The 13,187-nt window shown below is 39.5% G+C and overlaps 1 protein-coding gene across 4 annotated transcripts in view; it reads right to left on the bottom strand.

Annotated features, from left to right (window-relative positions):
- The window catches only part of LOC129700480 (ankyrin-2-like), a 634,003-nt gene that overhangs the window by 204,132 nt on the left and 416,684 nt on the right, over positions 1-13,187 (bottom strand). For all 4 annotated transcript variants that reach the window (XM_055641008.1, XM_055640993.1, XM_055641017.1 and 1 more), the window contains one exon: positions 4,877-4,975. In XM_055641008.1, coding sequence (XP_055496983.1) covers positions 4,877-4,975 — 99 coding nt within the window. The remainder of the gene's footprint in view (positions 1-4,876; positions 4,976-13,187) is intronic.

Genomic DNA, 13,187 nt, shown 5'->3' on the forward strand with positions numbered 1-13,187 from the left:
TCCAGATTTTTAAGAGTTTAAGAAGGAACTGCAGATGCTGGAAAATCGAAGGTACACAAAAATGCTGGAGAACATCAGCGGGTGCAGCAGCATCTATGGAGCGAAGGAAATAGGCAACGTTTTGGGCCGAAACCGTTCTTAACTGTGGGGGCCTGATAAGGATCTTTATTGCTTCTCTAGCCACATGCAAGGTCCTAGAAGGCTGGATAGTAGCCAATGTTGTTCCTTTATTTATAAAGGGAACTAAAGTGAATCCAGAAGACCAGTGTGCCTCCTTATCAGTGGTAGGGAAACTATGGGAGATAATTCTTTGAGATAGGATTCACTCCCATTTGGAAGAGAATGGGCTAATTAGAGATAGCCAGCATGGCTTTGTACATGGCAGATTGTTTCTTATTAACTTGGTTGAGTTTTTTGACAACATGGGGAACAATGACAGTAAGATGGTGGACATTAATATTAGTAAGGCCTTTGATAAGGTCCTGCATGGTAGGCTGATCCAGAAGATTAACAATTGGAGAGTTTGCATAGAGTGAGGAATGCTGTCAGAAGATATAATGGGGCATAGATCAACTGTAGTAATGGGCAGAGAAATGCCATAAGGAATTTAACCTAAGAAACTGTGAAGTGTTGCACTCTTGGGGGTTGAATGTAAGGGGGGTGTATACGTTATTACCAACCATTTCAAAGGTCACTGAAAGCGGCAGCACAAGTAGATAGGGTGGTAAAGAAGGTGTCTGGTATGCTTGCCTTCATTGCCTCGGATCAATAGCCAACATAATCAAAGACTTGCCCTGATCATTCCCCCTTCTCCTACTCTCAACTCTGGCACAAAAAGTACAAGAGCTTACAAGCGGCACCACCAGACATGGGTACAGCTTCTTCCCCTCTATTATCAGGCTTCTGAATGGTCATTCCATAAGCTAGGGTATTGTCCAATTCACCTCTACCCCAATGTAAACATTGGACTTTGTCTCAAACTAGTGCGTTACAATAATGCAAACTATATTCTGCACTCTGTAACTTTGCCTTTGCTCTATTTATTATACTTGAGTTTGGCTTGATTGTATTTATGTATGGTATTATCTGATTTGATTAGATGGTATGCAAAACATCACTTCTCACTGTACCTTGGTACTTGTGACAATAATAAACTTAAACTAATGCTCCTTGATGATATTAGCATGATAAAATCTATGCTCTGTGAACCTAGAACAAGTAGCGTCTTCCATGCCTGAAAATAAATTGAACTTTACAATCAAATTTCTTCGTATTTATGCTGTACTGATTGGCTAATGGACTTCCGAACATTAGTATGAGAAATGATCCTGAATTAAACTAGATAGCTTTTTCAGAGAAGAAGTGCAGTCATACCGTGATGAATATTCTCTTTCTGTCAAGAGTCATGAGTGTTTAATTTTCATATATACTTAAATAGAACAATGAAATTCTTACAATGTGGAGCAATACAATGATTGTCCTCCAGCATTCTAAGATTCTCTGTTAAAATATTAATTACATTGTAATTGTGTGAAACCAAATGTTAGTTTTCAAAGGCAATCTCAGCTTTTTGCTGATATGATATGAATTGATGAACATCAACCCCCAAGTGCTTTGGGCTAAATTCTGATCTCAGCTGCACAAATACTTCATTATTTTCTGGACCATTATTTTGCTCTTTCTAACTGCCACTGAAAATCTCAAATGCAAAATGAGAGGGAAGGGAGAAGCTGACAGCAAATCCATAATACAAAAATCCAATAGTGGCCTTGCCCTGAAAACCTCACATCTGTCATTATGTTGAAATTCCCTCCTAGAAATTCCCTCCGAAGGCTGGAAATCACAACGTATTTGAAAATATCCACAAAACATGGTAAAGTCAGCTCAAAAGATGGAAGGAACAAGGGGACCCTGATTGCAGATGAATGATCAACTTAAAGTTCTGAAATTGTTGAAACGATTGTATAGGGTAGATCAAGCGATTTTGTCTTTTTTGATGGGTAACAAAATCGGGTAGCAGTTTATACAGGAACAATTGAGACATCAAACTTCCTTCTCTCAAAGATCAAAATAAGATTTAATGAAGATTTGGTCGCATGATTTCAGAACTAGATTGGGAACAATATCAAACAAGGTTGAGCAATACAAGAAAACAGTGTTTAAGGACAGAAGTTTTAATTGCATTGTGAAAAAGGCAGGAATGACTGAATGGCCCTCCATATTGCAATATGGAGATACACATTATATTACAGTCCCAAATCTGTAATGAGATATAGCACTGAGATAGTCGGTGCTCACCATTATAAGGCAATCATTCTGATAGCAACATCTGCTGGGGGCACAATTAGACATAGGAATTCAAAGGACATTATCAGTCATTCCTGTTTTTTCACAGTGTGTGCTGCTTGACAACCATATCCAATGTGATCAGGGGTTATCAGTGAACTGATCATAATTCAAAGCATTTATGAATTATTCTTGTTGTAAACAACAAGAAAATTGACATTCTGGCTTTTTGCACAAGGTATAAACCGATTTATTTTAACGTCAAACTGCACTGTAATCAGCCTTCAAAAAAAACACTTTTTAGTTAGCAATTATGGAATTTTTAAATATTTAGCTGAGAGAATGATAGTCACCATATAAAATATGATTGATATGTACTAACGCTTATGCTCTGGTTTTTGATGTCTTATGACACTGGCCTCCGCATCTATTTTCTTCATATTTTGTTCACATTTAACAGGTTTCCCTTTCTGCCTCGAAGGAAAACAAACCCAACCCAAAAGACTCTCCTCCTAACTCTCCTCACTCTTTTTCCCAGGATGGTGGAATCAAGAACTTAAAGTGAAAGGGGAAAGATTTAATAGAAATCTGTGGGGCACATTCTTCACAGGGGAGATAGGGATATGGAATGAGCCACCAGTTGAAGCAGCTGAGGCAGGTATTACTGCAGCATTTAACAGACTTTTGTACAGGTACATAGATAAGAAAGACTTGGAGTGATCTGGGTCAAATACAGGTGAATGGGTCTAACATAGATGGGCATCTTGGTTGGCATAGATGAATTGGGCCGAAAGACCCACAGAGGAGAAATACTCATTGAGAACCTTGCCCATTGCCTGTGACTGCACACAGAGTTGCCCGCTTTGATTCCTGAGGGGTCCCACTCTCTCTCTACTTACCCTTTTTCACTTTATGTGCTTATAAAATCTCTTGGGGTTATCCTTAATGCTGTCTGCCAGAGCGATCTCCTGTCCACTTTTTGCCCTTCTGATTCCCTTTTTTAGCTTATTCCTTGGTTCCCGAAACTCCTCCAGGGATACACTTGATCCCAGCTGCCTGTGCCTGTTCCATGCCTCCTTCTTACTCTTGACCAAAACCACCATTTCCTTCCTCATCCAGACTTCCTTACATTTGCCTGCCTTAACCTTCACTCTAACATGGATGTGGATGTCCTGAACTCATGTCAGCACACTTTTAAAAACACCACACTTTCCTGACGTCTCTTTTCTATCAGATAACCTCATCTATTCGACTAATGGGCCTGTCCCATTTTGGTGATTTTTCTGGTGACTTCCATTGACTGTCAAGTCATAGCAGGTCACTGAAAAATCAGAGATACACGGCTGGGAAGCTCAGCGGACATTTAACATTACCAGCCGTTTATCCTTGATTCTGAAAACTACTGTTTACTTTTTTTTTTCCGAATGAGCCAATGAAATTCACCTGTCAGCACCGGCTACAACCTACGAGAACCTATGACTTCCTGGCGACCCACTACCACTGCACCTACGGCACGAGAATTCTCGCTACTCTCCATGGCGGCTCCATTCTGGTGGCCACTAATTTCTGAGAATGCGGGAACAACTCACGACCATGAAGGCAACTCCCCGGTAACCACCCGCGAACATGTGGCAACCGTATAGACTCCTGGGGTCGCCTATAAAGTCGCCTAAGTGGGACAGGCCCATTAGTGAGTTGATGTTTCATACCCTCAACGTTGGCCTCAAAGCAATGCTCTCTCCAAAGCAGCAGTTTCTACTTTCCTGTCCATTCCCCTACCACTTGAGAAGTTTATAACCCATTCAAAAATGTATCAATTTTCCCTTTTAAATGTATTGTAGATATGCACATATTTTTCATGGACTATTTCACATGTTGAACTTCAGTGGGTCTGATGAGAACCTTATTGGGGAGCAAAGAAGTGATGTTTGTTCATCAGGAAGAATTTAGGACGGACAAACCCTTTATCCAATGCCAGGGAGTATAGAGAAGTATTTAGCCCATTTGGGATGTTATTTTGCAACTTTATAAATCTTTTACTCAGCGTGTTGTGCACCTGTCCGGTCTCTGCAGTATAGGAAGGGTGCCTTTATGCTGGAGAGTGAGAAAGAAATTCATCATGATGTTGCCTGGATTGAAGAATGTTGGTTATGGGAGAGGTTGGATAAGCTGAGCATGCATTTTCTGTCACATAGAAGGCTGCCAAAATTATGAGAAGAATAGATAAGGTAGATGGAATCTTTTTCCTTTGAGGTATCAAAAATAAATTAAGTATTACAATATTAAGTATAAACAGTATTAAGGAGGGAAGAAGGATCTTTAAAAGGAATCTGGGGGATCCACAGAGATATATGGAACTACCTTACCAAAGAAGGTGGTGGCATTAGCTATAATCACTATTTTAAAGAGGCATTTGGACACTTAGAAACATATGGTCCTAATGCAGACAATGGCATCAGCATAGTGGGTAATAATGTTGGCATGGAAGTGGGCTGAATGACCACTATTGTGCTGTATAACTCCATCATTTCAAAGATGCTTGATATTCTGTAATTACCAGTGGAATGAATTGCACCATTGAGTCACTTACCTCAGTGGCTGTGCTCTGGTTAGCTCCAATTTCCAGCAGGAACCTGACAACATCAATGTGATTTTCCTGGGCAGCCATATAGAGTGGTGTGAAGCCATTCTAAGAACAATAAAAAAAAATCCATTGTTACATTCAGAATCCAGCAGCAGCTCCACAAGGATTTGAACTTGCACCCCTTCCTCCTCCCCTCATGGATAGACATCTAGCCTATATAAAATCCCATTAAACCATGACAGCTCTCCAAGTTTCTAGTGAGAATATACAAAATGTATGTCAGGATTGTGCAAATTCTGTAATTCCACCATTTCAGTCATCTTCTTGATAGCTGCAAGCTTCTTGGTTTAGCATTATTTCAAACCCTGGAGGCAGATCTAAACACGAAAGTGAAGTAACTTTTTTTTCATGATTTAAAAAAAAATCTGATCCAGCAAAAATCTGAAAGTAATTGACCACCAATTTCTCATTTGAAAATAGGCACCCAACTTCAATTCTATCAAAACTTCATTTCATTATTACATGAGAAAAGGTTGACAAAATATTCCTCATATTGTTAAAGACTTTGTATTTTTCAATGCTCTTTATTGAAAATCAGTCATTAAATAATCTTAGTGGCTGACTCCAATGGTAAAAGCAATGGCAAGAAATCCAGAGATGTTTTAATATCAGCCAAACAATTTTATGTAAGGATGAACCAATGAACGATGTCTTGGATAAAAAAAGTGAAACATCATTACATGCAATAATGCCTGAAGGAATGAAATGCATGCAAATTAATCCCCACAGTGACATTTGCAATAAAATGGCAATCTTAAATTACTAATTGTACAATTAAGATGAAATATTCCATGTTTAATAATAAACACATGCCTTTTGTCAATGATATATCACTTTATCAAGGAAAAAAACTGGCCTCACTAAATGAAACTTCAAGGTATTTTATTATAGACTTTATAGTACAATATTATCAAATCTTCTGCGGAGAATATCACATGACCAATCTTTCACTTGCATCCAAGATATGCACTAAACCAGAAAACAGCTGCACTTCCCATCTATTCATCCTCCCTGCTATATGCTAGACAATGCTGGGAAAGAGGAACCTACTGAATAAGTGGTGATAAGAGTATGTTCTTCGGACCAAGATAATCCTGATAGGAAAACTCTAACTTTGAGATTACTTCAGTAACATAAAAGATGGAACAATAGCAGAAGAACACACACCGTGTTCTGTGACGAAAATGATGTTAGGTTAAAGTAATCTTCCCTTTATGCAGAATATAGACGGAAAAAGCTGGAGTAACTCAGCGGGGCAGACAGCATCTCCATAGAAAAAGAATAGGTGACGTTTCGGGTCGAGACCCTTCTTCAGACTGAGAGTCGGGGAAAGGGAAAATGAGAGATATAGAGAGATTTAGAACAAATGAATGAAAGATATGCAAAGAAGTAATATGCAAAAAATATGCAATAAAGGAAAAAGGCCATTGTTAGCTGTGGGCTAGGTGAAAATGAGTTACAGACAATGAAACTTAAGAACTTGAAAGCTAGCACAAGGACTTGAGTAGGGGAGGGACGGAGAGTGAGGGGATGCAACTTACTTGAAGTTAGAGAAATCAATATTCATACCGCTGGGTTGTAAGCTGCCCATGCAAAAATTAAGTTGTTTTATGCATGTGATCCATATCCCACCATTCCCTACATATTCATGTGTTTTTCTGAAAACCTCTTAAATGTCGTATCTGCCTCCACCAAAACCCTTGGCAGTGAATTCCAGTGAAATCTAGTGCAACATTTGCTTTCCAATTCCACTGGCTGCTGATGGATTTTAAATTTGTACTTCCTGGTCAAGGATGCAACTACTCTCCAATCCCATATTGTCCTAATAACAGGGATGGCAACTTTAAAAAAAAATACGCCTGTTCAAATTTGCATATTTCTTTTGGAACTCCACCAGGTGCACAAATGTATTATCTTAGTTTAATTTAGTTTAGTTTAGAAACACAACATGGAAACAGGACCTTCGGCCCAACGAGTCCACGTCAAACTGTTCACATTAGTTCAATGTTCTTCCTTTCTTCATCCCCTCCCACCCTCACATCAGTCTGAAGAAGGGTCTTGACCTGAAACGTTGCCTATTTCCTTCGCTCTATAGATGCTCTCCTCACCTGCTGAGTTTCTCCAGCATTTTTGTCTACTGTAGTTCAATGTTATCTAACTTCCCCACGTTAGGGCATTTACAGGGACATTTACAGAATTAATTTAACCTGCAAACCCATACGTTTTTGGGATGCGAGGAGAACTTGGAGCACCCCGAGGAAACACATGTGGTCACAGATGTGGACTCTGCACAGATAGCACCCAAGGTTAGGATCGAACCCAGGTCTCTGGCGCTGTGAGGCAGCAACTCTACCAGAAGCGCCACAGTGTCACCCTGACTACCTTACTGTATTATTTTCTTTGGTTTTATTTGGGAAAAACAATAAAAGCAATTAATTTTTGTTCAGTGTTTTATATCACAGTGATTTTGTCGTTGAATGTGAAGAAGATTTGCGGGTTTAATAAACCCAATGTCTTTCGTTATTCACAAAACATCTATAAATATTTGACAATGGAAAATAATTTAAATTATAAAGTAGACCCGCACAGACCTGGGCAGCTGTTAGCTATTAGTACTATTAATAAGTGTGCCATATGCTTTCAGTAATATATTAGCTGCCATAATGTAATACAACAATCACAGCAATGCAGTGATATAATTTGTTTTTGTTCAATCATCCCACAAACCCTTTGGGTCGATTCCTCCTGCAGGCATTGCAATTATTTCCTGAATTTAGCATGATTTTGCATATCATTCATCATTTAAAGAAAATGTCAGCACCCAGACTGGTAAGGATCTTGAAAAGCACTGTCTGAACGGAACATTGAATAACAGCACACAAGGGAATTGGAAACATCAGTGAAAAAGGCAGGGCTATGGGGAAAACTGTGAGTGGGAGTAATTGGGCATTGCTTGTAAGAGCTGACTTTGGAGTAATAACTGAATGACTTCCGACAGTGTCTACCACTCTGCAGTCCCATCATAATGGCTTACCAATTGATTAGGTCAGTGAGGATGACTTTAGAAATAGTGGGGACGGGAGGGGGGGTGATGATACATGCTGTGGGATTCTACATCAAGGCTTTTTATTGATATAATGGGCGGTGATGACAAATACAAGTAACATTCATCAACGTGTATTAAAATATATAAAGCTTTCCTCACAGAAATAATAACAAACTACTGCTCTTAATCCAAAGTTTTCCAAATATGAGATCAGTTCAAGTATCCTGGAAATCAGAGCACAGAAGCACAGAAATCAGAGCACAGATTCTAATGCATATTAGTATCATAGATGGATATCTATTTTAATCCCCTTTTTCTACTCTTTCCTGAGCCTATAATAATGTTCTTCTTTGCATGATGACCTAACTTAAACACTTGATTGAATCTGCCATGTTTGCGAATGTATTTCCTATTGTAACAGCCCTTTTTAATAAAGGAAGAAAGCAAATCAAAAATGAACTGTGATTAGCACGAGTTAGTGGTGCAATTATACTTCCACTAACATCATTACAATCATCAAAATCATGAGGCATCAATTAAATGATAAGATTATAAATTGATTCCACAAATAACAAAGGGGAGAAGAGTGGTGGAGGGCGGGGTGGGAACTTGTATGGACATTAGACAGATTATTTTTCTCAACAAAATGCAACGTATCAATCCCCTTAAATGGAGAAAATATAATGCCAGAAATGGTATAATCACTTACATATCACACAAAATTCTCAAATCAGAAAATGGCAGGAGTTTATGTATGTTCCGAAAAAATGGATAATACATGGAAGTACAAAGACTCGACACAAGGCTGGACCGAGATAAATAATTCAGTTTGCAGAGAATTTCCCAGAAGAGTAAGGAAATCATGTGTAGGTATAATTTAAAATTAATGGGGTTATATTTTATTCCCCTTCAAGCAACATTCTCTCCAGGCTCAAATCTGACCAGCTCATTTATGTTGTGGCAGCTACCCAGCTATTACTGTCAGATCACCGACTTGGTATGAAGCAGGAAGTCACCTCTGGAGACCTGTAGTGCATCTTGTCCAGTGCAATTAATTGCCCCAGGGTCAATTGCTCAAAGCAAACATTACCAAGTAATTATTTGTAATCCAAACCAGCACCACCACTACTCCAATCGCTGCTCACACCCCTCTTCAGAATCTTCTTTGTTTCTTTAGCAATGGTGCTCATGAACACTCAAGCCTATGACATTTTTGCTGTTTAATATTCCTCAGAAGCTGCAGATGATCAAATGACAGCAATGTGTCTGCATCATGACATTATCAGTTTAGCATGGCTTCCCAATATAACCCAGTGTATTGTGTTTGCTGTCATTTCCTGAAAACAATGATGAATAAGGCATCTGGATTTGAAGCCAGGCGGGGGAGGGGGACAATGGCGGTAAATCTGCTTGTATTTGCATAGAGGTTTCAATTTGCTCCTCCAATTTGCACCCTTGTTTATTCCAAAGCTAACAAGAATCGGTAAAGAGATAAATCAGGAATATTGACAAAATATCAATTACCAATGAGGAATTTAAAGTGAGCAGGAGGATGACAAATTGCTCAAAGTAATTTATTTTCATTCAAAACTGAATTTTAAATCATTTGGAGATTTTAAAAAAACGCCATTTCTCTCATGGCTTAACTTGCAGAATTATTGTGCAAAGTATGTGTGTAGAGAGAAATTCTTGTTAGCTTTGGAGTCCTATTGAAAACAAACAATCTTGGTGATCTCTCTCAAACAGTATTTTCGGCATGGTCAATATAATGAATGTACTTTGTAGCATATGCCTTGTGCCACCTGCAAGTGAACTGTATCCAATGCACCAATTATTTGTTTTATTAGATTGGTCACTGAATTCATAACTAATAATGTTAGTCTGAGAACCAGACACTAGTCCTGATGAAAACTGGATGCTGAACTTTAAGATGGTTAAAGAACTCTTTGTTTCGCTTATCCTCAAAACAGCCATTTTCAGCAACAAAGTAAATACAAATGTCAAATTCTCAGTTTGATACTCAGTATGAACAATTAAATCTTAATACACCATGCAAATGTCAGTGTTACAGGAAGAGATTGAAAGGATAATAGACTCCACTTGTCCTTATGCCTCCTGGCTCCACAGAATGATAAACAACCCTTACGCTATTAGTCCAACATTTTTGTTTCAATTAAATTATCTCATTCTTTCAAACCACTGATTACAGACCTATTGTAAAAAAACACACCTCAGGAAAAATACATTGTAGTTGCTGATTTCAGGGAAGTGGATGGGGAATTCTGCATGTTCGCATTAAAATCCGAGATTTCTTGGCACTAATCAGGGTGATTAATGTTGAGAACCTGGTGATACATATCTCAGACTGCTATAGGTTACAGGGAACAAGATTGCTGCAGTCCTGACAGATTTTTACAGGTGAAAAATCAGATAATTGGAGGACATCCAATGCAATGCCTTTAGGTATCAGAACTGCAGTAGGGATAACCAGACAATTACAGTCCAGTGATTTTGATATCAATGATAGGGATGTTATTGGAACAAATGATGAACAAGATGAATGTACACTTGGATAAACTAGTTTATGTACACTTGGAAAACACATGGATAACCATCATGTATGTCTTTGTTGCCGGGAAAACCGATTAGACAAACTTGATTGAGATTTTTGGAAACATAACAAAATATAATGATATAGTCTATGTGGATTTCATTAGGACTTTAACAAGGCTCATCAGGTAAGGCTGGTGCTAAAAGGTAGAGCCCATGGGATCTAAGGCAAGTTGGCAAAATACATTCAAAGTTATGTCCCACCGCAAATTGGAGGAGCAGCAGTCCCACTGCAAATTGGAGGAACAGCACCTCAGTTTACCCAATTTCAGGTAGTCCTTGCTTTCTCCTTCCTTCCCCTCCCTTTCCCAGTGCTCCCCCAGCCTACTGTCTCCACCTCTTCCTTTCTTTCCTTACCCCCCCCACGACATCAATCTGAAGAAGGGTCTCGACCCAAAACGTTGCCTATTCCTTCACTCCAGAGATGCTGCCTCACCCTGCCTCCAGCATTTTTGTCTAAGTAATATTGCTAATAGGCAAAGTTATTTTGCTTTTGTAATTGAGGCCTGCAACCAGAGATGCACCACAGGGATTGATGTTGGTACCTTATTGTTTGTCATATTCATTAATAATTTGAATATGAATGTAGTGTTATGATTAATAAGCTTGCAGATGACAGGCTGTTGTTATGGGCCAAGTGCTGGTAAATGGGGTAAATATGTAATGGTCAGCATGAACAACGTGGACTGCAGGGCCTGCTTCTGTGCTATATGACTCAATACATCTACCTCCTCAAACTAAGAACATCTAGAAAATGTGTTGCACTGCCTCAATGGAAAATATATTCTTCCATAGGTATACACCACTCTAGGTCTGATTCTATCAGAATTCTACACATTCCAGCAGGAATTTCTTACTTTCATCCTCTCTACTGCTCTCTTTACATAATTGTTTCCCACATATTTGTATTCCTTTCTGAACAAATCAAGCAAATTTTCATTCCAGATTCCTATCCTACAAAGTTTTTTTTTAACCTGAGCAAGGATGGATACTGAAGAACTTATTTAGGCTATGATTTTTCCTGTGCTCACGCAACAGATTGTCAGTTACACTTTGATCTGGCACTGCAAAACAGCCTCCGTGGTAATGAGCAAGTGGACACCTGATGCCTTTGAATCATACCCCAGCAAGAACAACCTCTCACATGCAAGGCAGGAAGAGAGGAAATATAAAGCAAATTGAAATATACTTTTCATTGAAAACAATATCTTTCTGAAATAGCTGGCCATAAGGACATTTGCCAGCAACACATGATAACTAAATAATTCAACTAATTGCTGATCCGGTGCAATTATGCTAACTGTATTTTGTGTACGATCGCAAGTGCCAGTCATAAGTTAAATGACCAATGTAAATTGCACCTAATCAGTAGATGAAAGGTACAATCTGGGGATAGTTGATGCGAACATGGGAATAATAAAGAAATGGGAGTCACAAAGATATGCAGATGCTGGAATGTTGAGTAAAACACAAAGTGCTGGAACTCAGCAGGCTAGGGACCATCGTGGGGGGGAAAGGAAAGGTGGTGTTTCGGATCAGGACTGTTCTTCAGACTGATTGTAGTGGGAGGGGAGCTGGAAAAGTGGTGGGGGTGGGACAAAGATGGGAAAGTGATCGTTGGATACAGGTCAAGGAAATTTGATTGGCAGATGGGTGAACAAATGCTAGAGATGTAAAGGAGACAAAAGGGTGTCAGATAAGGATAGAGGATAACTGAAAAGCAATGTCAAAGGCAGGGATATAGGTGGAAGGGGCCAGGGGCGAGGGGAACAGGGGGCAGGATAGTGGAAGAAATGGGTGCTCAGCGGGGTTGAGCAGGGCACACAAAAGAGAGAGAAGAACAGTGAGTTGTGAGCTAAAATTGGAGAATTGAATGTTCCTTCCATTGCGTTGTAATGCCCCTGTCCCACTTAGAAAACCTGAACGGAAACCTCTGGAGACTTTGTGCCCCACCCAAGGTTTCCTTGCGGTTCCCGGAGGTTTTTGTCAGTCTCCCTACCTGCTTCCACTACCTGCAACCTCCGGCAACCACCTGCAACTTCCGGGAACAGCACGGAAACCTTGGTTGGGGCGCAAAGTCTCCAGAGGTTTCCGTTCAGGTTTCCTAAGTGAGACAGGGGCATTAGATACCAAAGCAGAATATGAGGTACTATTCCACCAGTTTGCGTGTATTCTCATTCTGGCAATGGAGGAGGACCGGACAGAAAGGTTGGTATGGGAATGGGAGGTTGAATGATTAGGAACTGGGAGATTCAGCAGGTGCATTGTGTACAAGTGTTCAGTGAAACAGTCGCCTAGTCTGCGAAATGCAGATTAGTGTAAATGGTGAGCGTGGACTCAATGGGCCGAAGGCCATATTTCAGTGCTGTATAACTCTTTCATGTTAATGTCGGTTTTATAGAATCATATTTAATTACATCATAGCACGGGGGAAGTTGGGTTAATTCAAGAATCTCAGCCACAGAGGGGAAGCTTGCGGAAAAGAAAATTGACATATTGGTACTCAGCTGTAACCTTGACTCACACATCCAGCGTTTGGAAAATTAGATCAGCATAGTAGTCACACTCATTTTTTTCCAAAAAACATTAACATTCAATTAG

The sequence above is a fragment of the Leucoraja erinacea genome, chromosome 1 (genome assembly GCF_028641065.1).
Source record: "Leucoraja erinacea ecotype New England chromosome 1, Leri_hhj_1, whole genome shotgun sequence".
Taxonomy (NCBI): domain Eukaryota; kingdom Metazoa; phylum Chordata; class Chondrichthyes; order Rajiformes; family Rajidae; genus Leucoraja; species Leucoraja erinaceus.